The following is a 14,181-nucleotide window of genomic DNA, read 5'->3' on the forward strand; positions in this document are numbered from 1 at the left end:
AACTTCAAAAACTGCTGTGCAATTCAGCCCAAAGAGGAAAGAACCTCAGCACGGCACAGTTCTCTCTCTCCTGATATTTTTTCATAGCTCCCAAAATGAGTTCTAGCTTGCACGCCATCTGTCCTGCATAATTTTGGGTGGGAGGTAAAAAGCAGCACAAGTCCATAAAAATCTAGTCCCCACATCATTACAAGAAAAATTGTAGGATACGTGAGTTAGTCAGAAGCTTAAGAAGAAATGTAACACCACTGCCCTGAGATAGAAGATGGCAATAGCACCAGACATCTCGAGGAACCCTAGACTACAAACTCCCGAACTCCACCGTGCAGCGCTGCCCTTTCCACCACAATGACTCTTTCTTCCCCACAGCCATATAGCCCTTTAGGCCCCTTGTTTCACTGCTAAGCCCTTCCACAAGGCTCCTTCCCATGTTTCTTGGGTTTTCTTTCTCCCTATACGTATTCCCCACACCTATTTTCCTTCTACCCTCTTCCAAACACCATATCCTCTGCATGCAGCCCCGTTCCATGCACACATCCCTTACCCTCCAGGGATACACCCCAACCCACCCGTTTACACAATGAGACTCTTCACCCTTTGCTTCCAGCCTCTTTTTGCCTCCACCACGTCACCTCTGTGCCGCCGTGCACTCCCTCTGCCCATCAGCCACCTAACCGTCCCATCTCCTACCCCAAATTATTTCACAGACCTCCCAGCTCCCCGTGCAGCCAGCCCTTCCACACCCAGCCCACCCCACCGACAGCTCCAGCCCCTCGTGCACTTATTCCTGCCGCACACGAAGCATCTCCCCCACCTCGCACAGCACCTTCCCCCGTCCATCCCAACTCCTTTTCACCCACTTCTGCCCCCACCTCATGCAGCAGGCAGGGCCCCTCTCCCATTTCCACTTGGCGCAGCGCTGGTTCCCACATCCCCCCCATGCTTTGCAGAGCTCTCCTCTCCGCGTGCTGTCCCCAAAACCCCTCTACCCAGCACCCCATCCTTCATGCACCGACCCTGAATCCTGTTCCCCACACCTGCCTCTTATTAATTCAGCACCCGCTCCCCCACACCCTGCAGCACAGCACCCTCACCCCCACAGCACTGCCACCCCCAGGCACTGCCCTGTCCCCCATAACTCTCCTGTCCCCCAACAACACCCTCTCTCCATATTACCGCTTAACCCCCCCGGACCTTTCCGTGTCCCCCCCCAGCACCCCTCCCTGTCCCCCCAGCACCTCCCTGTCCCTCCCCGTCCCGTCCCGTCCCACGTGCGCCCCTCCCGTCCCGTCCCGTCCCGTCCCCGCCGCTCACCGTCCAGCGACACGAACTGCCCCACGGCGGAGGAGCCGCCGCCGCTGTTCTCCACGAACTGCACCTCGGAGACGATGATGTTGTCCTCCAGCACCGAGCCGCAGCCCGTGCACACCGCGTCCCCGCGCGCCGAGTCCACCTCGATCTCCGAGCAGCCGCAAGCGGCGCACACCCGCCCGCCCGGCATCGCGGCCCCCTGCCCTGCCCTGCCCCGGCCCGGCCCCGCCGCCCCCCGCTGCCGCCGCCCGGCGCGGCCCGGCCCGGCCCCGCACAGGCCTCGCTCGCCGGTACCGGCACGGGGAGGAGCGCGGCGGCGGCCGCCCCCCGCCGGCTCTCGCGAGACGGGGCCGCGCCTGTCGGGGCGGGAGGGGGCGAGGAAATGGCGGCGGGGCGGGGTCTGTACGGCCTTGGGGCAGTCGCCTCACACGGGTGTTTGTGGGGAGCAGCTGGGGGCCCTCACCGGCAGGGCTGTTATATCTGCGTTCCTCAGGTGTTTTAAATGTTCTGCGAAGCCAGCCCGTCAGCCTTTCTTGTTGAGCTGCGGGAAAGGGAGAGGTCGCAGGCTGTAGGCAGACCACAAAGATTCACTCAAGTTTCCCTAGGTTTCGTTCATTTCATCATAAGCTTCTTATCTAAGCTTATTTAAGTTGTTAATAAATTCATGCCACGGTTTCTGTACGATAAAACGTTTCCTTTCTGCCAGTCTTTGTCCTTCCCACTCAGGTAGTTTCATTTGTGGACAAAAGAGTATCACTAAAAAAGGAAATTTGCACTCTGGGTGGCGAGTGGTATAGAATCACAGAATCCCAGAATGATTAAGGTTGGAAAAAACCTCCAGGATCATCTGGTCCAACCATCACCCTACTACCAATGTCACCCACTAAACCATGTCCCTAAGCACCACGTCCCAACCTTTCCTTGAACACCCCCAGGGACGGTGACTCCACCAACTCCCTGGGCAACCCGTTCAGATGCCTGACTGCTCTCTGTTATTCTTGACATGCCATCAAGCCTATAATAATTAATTGTGTACACGCCATCAGTAACTAAAAGTTGTGTAACAATATGCGGCAGAGAAAAGCGTGGGCCTCGTTTTCTCATCTGTATGCCAATTTGTGTTCCCTTGAAGATAAAATTGGGGCTACAACGCTCGTATTTCAAAATAATGCTTCTGTTATGCTTTAAAAATTATTCATCAATCAAATCTGTTCGACCATTCTATGATAATAAATAGGTAAAAATGTTATGGGGCATAATGAATCGGTTTCAGTAAGGTACTTTGAGTTTTGCCTAAGGTACCACAGCATTTAAGTCTAGTGCTTTGTAACTGTTTTGGTTATTCATTCCTGAACCCAACAAATACACTTTCAGCCAGGGTTATTTTTTGCTTTATCACACAACCCATATGTCATGAACTAGTGTGGCATTCCGCTGACCGAAACTGAGCAGAATAGATACTACAGCAGTATTTTTGTATACTTTCAGCTGTTGGCATTAGAAATACACAAGCCCAATGCAGAAATCTCACAAAATTATACACCATGTAGATAATGTCAGAGGAAATTATATTCCTGATACAATTCCTGAACAAATATTTTTGTTATTTATAGGAGGAGAAAGCCCCATGAAAAAAAAATATATTTTTTTCTCACTCAGCAAAGTCTCTGCAGTATCAGAACATTTTAATTGACAACTGCCAAACCAGATCATTCATCATACAGTTCTATGACAGTCAGCACCAACACAAGAAACCCTGCAGCAAACAGTTATGAAATACTTTTCCCTAAAAAAGTTCATTCTTAACTCACTTAAGTAGAGGCTGATGTATTTATGATCCATGAGGAATTAAATTTTGCATCCCCATTGCAAAATTAGTGGTGTTTTGGTTGTTTAAGTGTTACCAGTCTTTCCCGGGAGTCCCAAACAAGTTTGGAGTTTTTCATTTTGAATGTGACCAGCAGAGGGCCCCAGTGAGTGTACCACATACAGCTGCTGTGCAAAAAAAAAAAAAAAAGGTTATTTAATGATTTAATGTAATACTGAATAAAGAAATGTGTCCTTTGCCTCCTTCTCATTAAAGTTTTCTTATACAAAAGCCCTTAAATATTTCAAATGTTTGGTCATCTTCTATTGGCCGAAATGTAAGTCATTCTTCTCCACTGCAAGATCTTTGTCCTTTCTGCTTGCAAGAGGATTAACTAAAACCTTTTTGACCAATACCATTTACTCAGTTCACTTAGGATAGCATAATAACCTTTTAGTAAGCCATCTCAAGCTTGAATTCGAGTTAGAACTGACAGATTAAAAATTTGTGTTGACGGAACCCCAGTCCCTGCACCATTTTGCCCTTCTGGTCAAGAGGAGAAAAGAACCTGTTTTCTATTTCACCTACCGTCATATTTCATACCTCTTATTTTCACTTCTAAGTGTAATAAAAAATGGTGATCAGGATGTCTGTTAGCCCAGACTGACCGATTTCCTTCCTACTGTGTCTGCAGGAACCCCGAATATAACCCCAAACCCCCCCACCTCGGGGGTGTGTTTGGGTTTCAAAGAGAGGAACTATTCTCATTTGCATGAAAAATAGAATATATATTTTTTTCCTACTGCTTATACAACAGTACGAATAATGCAAAAGGACTGTACAAAAACAGGTGGGAGTGCAAGGGAATCCCACTCTGCTCCTGATAATGCTGAACAACACAGCAGGGACTATGCTAGAGCAAGGTGATGACACATCACTGCACTTTCAGAACAAACGAGTCTTCTTCTATAAATAAACTAATTTGAAGCAGATTCTGACGTATCATATGAGAGAAAACCCATGGACTCTGTGCCTTGTCATCATAGCTGAACCTTCTGTGTACTGAGCCTCCCAGCTCACCCACACGCGTGGGAAATATTTTTGGTTAAAGTACGAGGCACAGAGTTTAATCCCTTGACTTGATCAGCTGCTGTGAGCATGTGAGTATCCACAGCTCTCTGGGATCTCAGCTGTGATCATGCATCATAAAATTTGGCCTAAGAGTCTGGCTGAACTCTCACGAGAAGTTTGGGATGTGCCCATAACAGGAGTGGGGGCAAAACACAGAGGAAACCTTCTTTGGTTCTGGACTGTCCAAAATAAGACAAAATAAATGATGCATTCAACCTGCAAATTTGCACACAGATTCTTTGGAGCTGAAGTCATATGGAAACTAGATAGAGGGGGAACAAAGGATTTCGAAATGGATTAACCTTATAAGGATAGTGATAGCAGCTGGATGCTTCTTTTTCTCTCAGTGCCAGGCCAAATGCATTTGGCTATACTAGTGATGGACACGAGGGGGCACCCAAGGAAAATGAAATGGTCGAGGAGCTGCAATGCTCCCCGGACTGATTTTCCATCTGTTTTCCTTTTTTTTTTTTTTTCCTGAGTCTTTTCTAGTTATTTCCTGACATTGTTTTCTTGACGTTTATCAATAAACAGTAAATTAATAGAGCTTTGGGAAAAACATTCTGAGAAGACAAGTTTTTGGCATCTGTTAAATAGGGTGGCAAAGCAGATTAGCAAACCCATGAATTTATCTCTGTGCAATCACATCTTTGCCGTTCAGAGATAGCACTTTGCAACTGAGCCTTGATTCCTAGGTAAGTGGCAAAGAGACCACATGGCTTTCACAGTTACCTTTCCAGGATCTATGCCTTGCACAATTCTTAGTATGTGAGGAGAAAGCTCAAGTGCTACGGCTTAGAAAATCCACTGAGAAATCAGCAGATGGAAAGTCCAAGGGTACTGAGTACAAAGGTCCCGAAGCAACCACCAGATTGGGAAGCCTCTCATCAGCTAACTGTAGGAAGCTGTGTGCAATACTGCTGTCTAGCTGGTCTATTCCTAAACCCCCCCCTGCACGCACACTACTTGAAGATGTACATCTAATAACTGAGTGCTTTTAGGAAGGACGTAAATAAAGCAAGGAACAAACAGATATGTCCTCACAGTTTCTAGCAATCTGCAACTTCAGAACTTCATCAGCTGAAGGTTAATACACAGCAGGAGAGTTTTTATCTGCTTGTTTAATCAGGTTTTGAACTGTGTATGCTTTCAACATCCACAACATCCGGTGGTTTAGGGTTCATCACAGCTTATTGGGTTAGCAAGTGAAAAAAGTTTAAAAACGGACTAAACATTTCAGTTGGTAATGTTTAGTACTTGGGCTATAATGAGTGATGAATAATTGCTCCCTTCTTACCTTCTTCATGCCATTCAGGATTTTATACTCCTGTTTTACAGCTTCTCTCAGTCAGGATCACTTCACAAGAGCAACTCTTCCTCCAGAAAATTGCAATGCTGATCAGCCGCAGTCTGGGAAAAAAAAAAAAAAATCTGTTCAAGGCAGTCACTTAAGAGGAAACCCTTTTTAAGGAAGCACAGAGTCACAGAATTGTTCAGGTTGGAAGAGACCTCCAAGATCATCTAGTCCAACATTTAACCTAGCACTGACAAATCTGCCACTAAACCATGTTACTAAGTTCTACATCTACACATTTCTTGAAGACCTCCAGGGATGGTGACTCAACCACTTCCCTGGGCAGCCTGTTCCAATGCTTCACAACCCTTTCAGTAATGAAATTTCTCCTAATATCCAATGTAAACCTCCCTTGGCAGAACTTAAGGCCATTTCCCCTCATCTTATCACTTCGTGCTTGGGAAAAGAGCCCAATCCCCACCTCGCAACAACCTCCTTTAAGATAATTGTAAAGGTCTCCCTTGAGTCTTCTTTTCTCCAGGCTAAACAACCCCAGCTCCTTCAGCCACTCCTCATAAGACTAGTTCTCTAGGCCCTTCACCAGCTTCGTTGCCCTTCTTTGGGCACACTCCAGGGCCTTGATGTCCTTCTTGTAGTGAGGAGCCCAAAACTGAACATAGTATTCGAAGTGCAGCCTCACCAGAGCCACATACAGAGGGACAATCACTTCCCTAGTCATGCTGGCCACGTTTCTGATACAAGCCAGGATGCTGTTGACATAACATTGCTGTTGATAGCATTGGTTATATTCTGCACTGAATAACTGAAGGCCTCCATCACCTCAGGTTGCAAGTGCAGAATAATATTCCTGTGAAAAATACAACTCTGCTTACCTGCAGCTGTGGTATTCTGCATCTGGTTTGTTCAAATGTTCATGAAATCATCACTCACCATCAGAGAACACTTCCAGTCAGCTAATTCCCTACTTAAGCAACTCCCTGCATACCTAGAAATTAAAGTGAAATGAGGAAATGCCTGGCTATAAGTGCCATTGCTGTGTGCACACTTCACAAGGGGCTATTTTGGTGCAAATACATTTTCTATATAGACTGAAAGTGAGGCTTTCACTCAATGTTAATATTCATGTAAAAGGTAAAAAAAAAAAATAAAAAAAAAACAAACCACAGGTATGTTCCACCAGATGGTTTTACACATTCAAATGCAGGAGAAAGCCACATGTCTTATCGATAGTTTCCATTTTTTTCGAAGTTTGGAATTACAGCCCAGAAGTTCAGACCAGTGTGTGGGAAACTGTAGAAGCACATCAAAAATAAGATGAATTTCCTTTCATTTTGAAGAATAAATTTGGAAAAGCGGCTACACAGTAGTGGACTATCTGCTTAGCGTTGAAGTAAATTCAATGCAGTTAAAAAAATAGGCTATAAACTATGCCTGTGAAGTGCCCAAGATAGTGTTGATCGTTAATGGTTGGACTTGATGATTTTAGAGTTCTTATCCAACCAAAATGATTCTATGATTTACAAATGATACCTAAGAAGTCACACGTAGGATTATAAAAAGAAACAACCTCTTGAAAGGGGGGTAGCTAGCTGCATTAGAGCTGGATGTTAAAAATCCTGAGGTCACCAGATGGTATTAATAATCCAAACTTTCTGTGTTGGCATTTCATAGACAGGAGTCTGCCGTAATCTAAATGGCTGTGCTAGCATCAAAGAAGAATATGCCAGTCAACTGTTCTTTATGTTGAAACACAGGTTTCATGATCTTAGAGTTGAAGGCGTATGAAGGCGTACATAGGTGTATGTATGGTAATGTCACAACTCCTTTGGCTGTCAGGGACCCCCTTCACAGAGAAACTTGCAGAGAGAGCATCACCGCCGTCACACACAAGCCTCTGCCTCTGCCAGTGAGGAAGAAAGGCTGGAAACAGGTCAAGGAACGGCATCCTCCTTCAAAGAGCCCATTAGCATCAGGAAAAGGTATGAAATAGCAATAAATATTGGTTGGAATATGGGTGAGGGCAGCTCTCTCCTGCTTGGGTCGTAAAAGACATCCAAGACTTCTGCTTTCAGTGATCTGTGTGTCATCACCTGCTTTTCCGAGGAGAGATTACCAGTACCTCAAATAGGCCAGAGCTAACCCAGGGCTAAAGAAACCGTCCGTCAGTATTTGTAGTCGTTGCCCAATGTCTAAAGCTATGAGTGGGCTAAATGAAGACAACGCTAGAGTTTAGAGAAGCCACAGTATAATCCTTTCCTGTCTCTGGAGAATTTTCAAGAATTTGGCAGATTTCCCAGTTTGAATTAGTTGAATAAATTAGATGACCTAACATTTTTCAAAGGGCACCATAAAAAATGTTTGGAGTAAATCAAAATATTTCATGCCAATAATTTGAGTTAGCCTATGTTAAAAATATATATAAGCTTTTTTAAAATGTGAAATTTTCAAAAGAGAGTACATACAAAAAAAAATCTGCCACAATTTTCAAAATGAGACATTTAACTTCAGTTTTGATCACAGTGCATCAATATTTTTTTGATTAAAAAAATAGTTTCTGAGAAAAATTCTAGTGCAGTGCTAGCTATACCTTTTCTTCTCCGCTCTCAGCCAAAGGCAGGAAATATCTTTTGCACCTCCAGAATCAGGACAGGATCATTCCCAAAGCAGTATATCTTGCCATTTCTTCAGAAAATTGTGCAAGTCAGTAGTACAGAGGGGGAACACCAGAACCATGGCAGTGCCAATCTCTGCTTTACTCAAAGGGTAAAAGGATCATCTCTTGCTTCTGTATTTTTCAGCACACCCTCTTAGAAGGGCATTGGCCCCTGTGGCACAGAGTCTGCCTGAGGGGCAGGTCTGGGAACTAGCACCACCCTGGGAGGAACTGCTCTTTCACATCTCTTAGCCCACATCTCTTCACATCTCTTAGCACATCTTTTAATTTCCAGGTGCTGCCAATTCAGACTAGTGACTGTCACCACCAAAATCTCAATTTTGAGCTCTTCTTCCCAAGCTCATGGGATAAACATGCATTTTGTACAGCAAATTAGAATTGAGAATCTGATATAACAATATGCTAGTAAGATCTGGAGCCCTTGGCTTGCCCTTCCATTGTCCGTTCTTCAATCAGTCAGCTCACACCAAGATTATAAAAAACCTGAGCTAGGAGTTTACAGTCTGAAGCCCAAATTGAACAGAGCTGTCAGCAGATTATGTATTCCACTAAACAATGAGGTTTTCAGTCCCTTTTTGAACCACTGTTCTTTGCATGAGTTATGTTTGTACTATATTGCTGAGAAATTCACAAAACTATTATTTTTTAAACGAGTACAGTAGACAACAATGTTGTCAATGCATGTTGTCAGTAAGGTTTATTTATTAATAGCAGCATGAGAAGCATTTCAGAGTGCCCTTTGCATGTTCAATCCCACACCCATATGCATGCAACATTTCAGAAAATGTTAAGTTTAATTAATATATGATTTTCTTTGGAAGGGAAAATTAGAAGAAAGATGTTCCCATACATTTTTCACCCATGATAATTTATATAGAGAGAGCCCCTAATGAAAGGAGTTTAATTTATGATGTGAGTAGAAAGAATGTCCAAAAAAAAATCAGTTACAGTGTTGGCATTTCTAACATATCCTGTCTTCTTCATAGCCTATCCCATGCTAAACAGCAACAGTAGAACTTTCTTCCTAATAAAGCTTTGGAGCTACTACCGTGACTTCTCACCCATGCTGCAGAAATACTATCCAGATGACCAAAGATTTTGTAATCAAACAAGCTGCAACACTTATCCAGCTGAAACAGCAATTTATCAGGCTCAGAGCAAAAACAAACTATTTTTGTGACATACAAAATTATGAAGTATGAAGAGCCTTTCCCAATATGTATTGCTACTAATAATTATCAGCCCATATAGCAATGACCTCTTAGCCACTCCCTCTGTGGTCACCTTTCATTTGCAACCATCATGTCTGACAAAAGCACGATGAGAAACAGCAGTTAAAATGAGAGATATTATCAGCTTTCCCAGACAGAACCACGCTGGGAAAGATCAGAAAGAGAAAATTTCCTGTCATAGTTAAAGGAATAAATGAGCAACTAATAAATGTTCTAATTCAATAAATGCATGCATCCCAATATAATTTTTCATTTGAATAACAGAACCAAATGGTTGCTGTGCTGTTTTGTTTTTGTCTGTTTGTTGGTTAAAAGAGAAATTCCCGCAATTAACTTATAGGAATAATGGAAAAAAATTGCTCAATATTCACACAAAGAGCTTGAGCTGGGAAATCACAACATAAATGAAATAAAATCCTACCCTACCAATTTAGTTTCCTCCACACCATTTTTTACTCAGTTGTAAAGCAAACAGCACCGGACAGTGCTGACAATCCCCTTGAAAACCCTGTGAACCCTGAACAGAGTTGCTGAAATCCTGAGTTTCTGCTACGACTTGCCAGGTAGTTGGGACAGAGCTGATGTAACTGCCTTCAGTTATACAGTGGCTACGCCAACAGAGCTCTTGCTTTCCTTTATTGACGTGACGAGGCACTGCTTGCTCCCTGCAGCATCCGCAGGCTGAGCAAAAGGATGTGGCTGGGATACCACGGTCCAGCTCACCCAAAGGCTCTTTCATTCCTCATCTGCCCACTTCCATCCATCAGATCTCATGATTCACGGGTGAGATCTTCTCAGCCAAGCTCTTCTGCAGACAGGCTCATAGCACACATACCCGTGGTACCGTGCCATGGCCGCTTTCCTTCTGCCTGACTGCCCTCCTGCACCAGACTACCTCTGCCCTGCCGTGTCTCGGAGAGAAAGCCAGGCTTGGGAGGTGCCATCTCCACACAATTCCACTGAGTAGCTCATATATACTTTCAGCCTGTTGTTTGCCACAGGACCGTGGCTCATCAGAGCTCTCACCATCCACAGCTCTACTATTTTGGCCCTTCATCGTCACATAATCCCACTTAGCCAACGTTTCCTCCAGGGTGCTTGAGGCTTTGCATTATCTCCGTATTACAGGAGGTGCCTGAAAGATTCAAGTGACAAAATTAGACAGTTCTGAAGATCTGGAAGATCATTATAGCACTTCTCAGCATGTTAGCAGATATAGCACCCTTCAGCTGTGGAGTCTTCGTGGGCAAATTTCACCAGAAATGGAAATTTAATGTAAACAAATGACTTCTGGGTTCTTCCAGCCCAGCAGGCCAGAACAGGTAAATATCCACTATCTCAGCATTCCTGCAACTATTAGAAATACCCACAGAGGTTTCAATCATGCTTACTAATTAAAAGTAGGGAAGGGAGTTTCAGGTATTGTGTTAATCAAGAGGTGCTAAAGGAATATGACCTTCCTCTGAGGCAAAGTCTGGCATGATAGCCAATGTTTTCCATGACACATACTAGAAAGCACAGAAACACAATCAGCAAAATTATTTCCTTGCTTCAGGATTCAATACTTTAACAAATGACTCACTGATACATGCTTCAGATATTCCTACGCTAAAACCAGAGTGTAAGTCATATGTATAAAATCCACTGTTGCTCCATAAGCAACATGATAGCTTTTTCCCAAAACTGAACCAGAGAATGTCTGGTATGTTTGAACTGATGTAAGAAGTCTGGATTTTATGCTCACAACTCCAATTCATCGGTAGATAAACGCTATGTGAATGGACTTGTTTCAGCACATTTCAAGAATTAAGGACAACTCAGCAATTAAAAAAACTTTGCTGGTCCATGAGCTGAAGAAGCCAAGCGTCAGCAGAAGTATATGCTTCTGTTGCTTTAGTAAAGAGAAAGCATGTTTTTGTTAGACTGCATCTGAGTACAATGATAACGAGTACATGATAAGAAATCATTAAATATAGAATAAGAAAACATTCATTAGTATGTGCAAGGAGCAGTGTAGAAGAGAGCCATTATAGGTGCTCTAATGCCTAAGAGAAGAGTATGGGAGTCAGAAAACTGGATATAATTGCAGGTTCTGACACAGACTTTCTTTATGGCCTTGGGCTACACACCAGATATTGCTGGGCCCAAGTTCTTTAGCTATAAAAGGGAGATATGGCTACTCAAAACCCCTTATAATTTGTTTGGCTCTCCTAGATTATTACATAGAGACATACACCAAGAAAGAGATTTCTTTGACCACAAAGGAGAGAAAAGATAAAGTGGAAGAATCCATTCAAAGATGAATGTGACCTGATCCAAGACACAAGCAGAACACAGGTTTGACCAGCTTGGGGACTGAAGGAGAGGCCTCATCCATGCAGCTGGCATGGTGGTGAGCTGGTGGGACAGAGACTGCTGTAGAGCATCAGGAGCATTGACACGGCGGGGAGGAAAGACCTGCCTGGGAGGAGATTTTACACAGAATTTACCAAGCAAGGTCTCAGGGGACAGCATGACACTGAGGCTGGCACAGAAGGCAGGGAGAGAAGGGAAGTATTTAAGAGACCTCACATCAAGGAGATATTGATGAGATACCTCAGCCAAGCAGCCTCTGCTGCTCTACGTCCCTTCTTGCAGGGAGCTGGAATGGGGCCTACTGCTCGAAGCACTCTGGTGGATACGAGCTGTGCGTCTGCTAGGAGGCTTTGCTGAAACAGACACTGGCGAAGCAGCTAAGGACATCAAAGCCAAAGTTGGCTCCTTTTACTTCAAATCAGAGCTACATTGACTTGCTCCGGTGAAACAGCTGGTTCAGAAACCAAAATAGCTCATTAGTCAAGAGCATATTCCAAGGCTTGAATCATCTTTAGCAAAGGAAAGGGGCTCAGTGTCAGTGAGTTTGACAGGGGACACGGGAAAGGCTAACTGACCTTTACGGAGAATGTCAGCCCGGGGAACCAATGCTTAATCCTCAAAAAGCTCGTGCCAGTGCCAGGAAATTTGTGTGCCTCTGAACAGGCAGACACACTTACCAGCAGAGCATGAAGGTCCAGATGCTCTGTGTGCCTTGGTTATTGCATAATATTATCAAATAGGATTTAATTTTTTTTTAAGTGTCCCGATCAAACAAATTCATCTTTTTTTTTTTTTTTTTTGAGAGGTCAGCCAGAAGACCAGCTCATTTCTTTGAGGTAAATATTAACTAATGAACTAATGTTGAATCTGCTCCCTCCCTCTATCACCTCTTCCATGAGCAGAGTAAAATGACAGCTTGTTGGGTGCGATTATTTCCCCTTTTGTCAAACTAGAACGCTGTCACTGAAGAGTGAATTGAGGGAGCTGAAGAATTTGCTAAGGATGGGATACCTCTGGAAGTAACGACACGAAGCAGACTGCTAACAGCTTTACCTTGTAAGGCTGAGAAGCACTTGACATTCACAGATCTCCAAGTTTCCTCTAAACCTACCGGATTCCTTGTAAAGCAAATTTAATTGTCCTGGCAAAACCACTAAGCCTTTATGGGAATGCCTCTGCCGCTTGCCCTATGATTTGGTCTCCCTCTTTCCGTTTCTTTTCCAGGTAGGAACAAGCCACGGGTCACCGAGCTGTGTGACACGCTGCCAACGTCACCGGACAGCCTGCCACTGAGGGGGGACAGCTTCTGCTTTTTGCTCGCCGCGACAAATACCATCGCATTGAGAATTATTGGCGTTACGGAGGGTGCTATAGTTGTGTGAGTATAAATAGACACAGTGCTAGTAAAAGACTCTCAAGGATAAATAGCATAGGTAGTGGATTTTGTGAGACCAAAATAACCCCATGCTGTGTGCTGAAAGTACCTTCCGCTGGCCGGCGAGTACCTGCTGTCACCAGCCAGGGTCCTTGTCTTCCCCCAAAAGGCAAAAAGCACGCGTGACTTCAAAAGCCACGGGGTCTCTCCAGCAGCTCCCACTCCCAGGGCCCCTTTTGGGAGTTCCAGCCACCCCAGGTGCTTGTTCCATGCCTCCAAAGGAGGCTTACGTTTGGTGCAAATGACCTAAATCAAACAAAAGTGTTATCTCAGGGAAGCAGAAGCAAAGCAGAAATATTTGGCCTAAGGTGAGTTGCGTATTTGGTCTGAATGTATCTCAGTAGTTTGGGTGAGCAAGTCTGTGGTGCTTGAGAAAGCGAGGGGAGAGCAGGATGTGACAGGTCCGAAACGCTCGTGTTTTGTTGCAGTGTCTGCACTGAATGAGAGCCAGGGGCTAGTTCTGCAGACCAGGCCAATTCAATACCAATTTAATCCTGGACTAATGAGTACTGAAAGAGTCACAATCCTGGCATGTGACTCCATTGATATTAATCCATCAGGGACAGGCTTGGCTTGGGTGGTACCTTGGATGAGAATGTGAAACCATGAAAGAATATTCTGTCAAAATACAATATGCAGACATGTTTCTAAACTTCAGTGTAATTGACAACACAGACTTACATCTAGAACTCATTTCAAAGGCACAGCGATGTTTTTGCATTAGTAACGGTGTTTGTAAGTACCCTCAATCTTTGAATTTTGTTCTTTTACACAATGAAGTTACTGTTTCACTGCTTCCTCTGTTGTTTTTTGTTTGTTTGTTTGTTTGTTTTTTCTGTTTTAAATTAGAACATTATGGAGAAATCCAAAATTCACACCAAGTCGAGATGTTCACTCTCACCTAATAACTCAGCTCTACTG

The 14,181-nt window shown here is 44.1% G+C and overlaps 1 protein-coding gene across 3 annotated transcripts in view; it reads right to left on the minus strand.

The window, feature by feature from the left end:
- BRF1 (BRF1 general transcription factor IIIB subunit) overlaps positions 1–5,677 on the minus strand; it is a 175,553-nt gene extending 169,876 nt beyond the window's left edge. Inside the window, exon 1 of one of the 3 annotated variants that reach the window (XM_080593999.1) lies at positions 5,547–5,677. Coding sequence is in view for 2 of the 3 variants with exons in the window: in XM_080593997.1 (XP_080450123.1) it covers positions 1,315–1,501 (187 nt within the window). In the remaining variant the exon portion in view is untranslated. Of the gene's footprint in view, positions 1–1,314; positions 2,165–5,546 lie in introns of those variants that run through there. The other 2 variants (XM_080593997.1, XM_080593998.1) reach the window with 2 other exon arrangements.
- Between the last annotated feature and the right edge of the window lie 8,504 nt (positions 5,678–14,181).

This window comes from Anser brachyrhynchus, assembly GCF_964034855.1.
Source record: "Anser brachyrhynchus genome assembly, chromosome: 5".
Classification (NCBI taxonomy): domain Eukaryota; kingdom Metazoa; phylum Chordata; class Aves; order Anseriformes; family Anatidae; genus Anser; species Anser brachyrhynchus.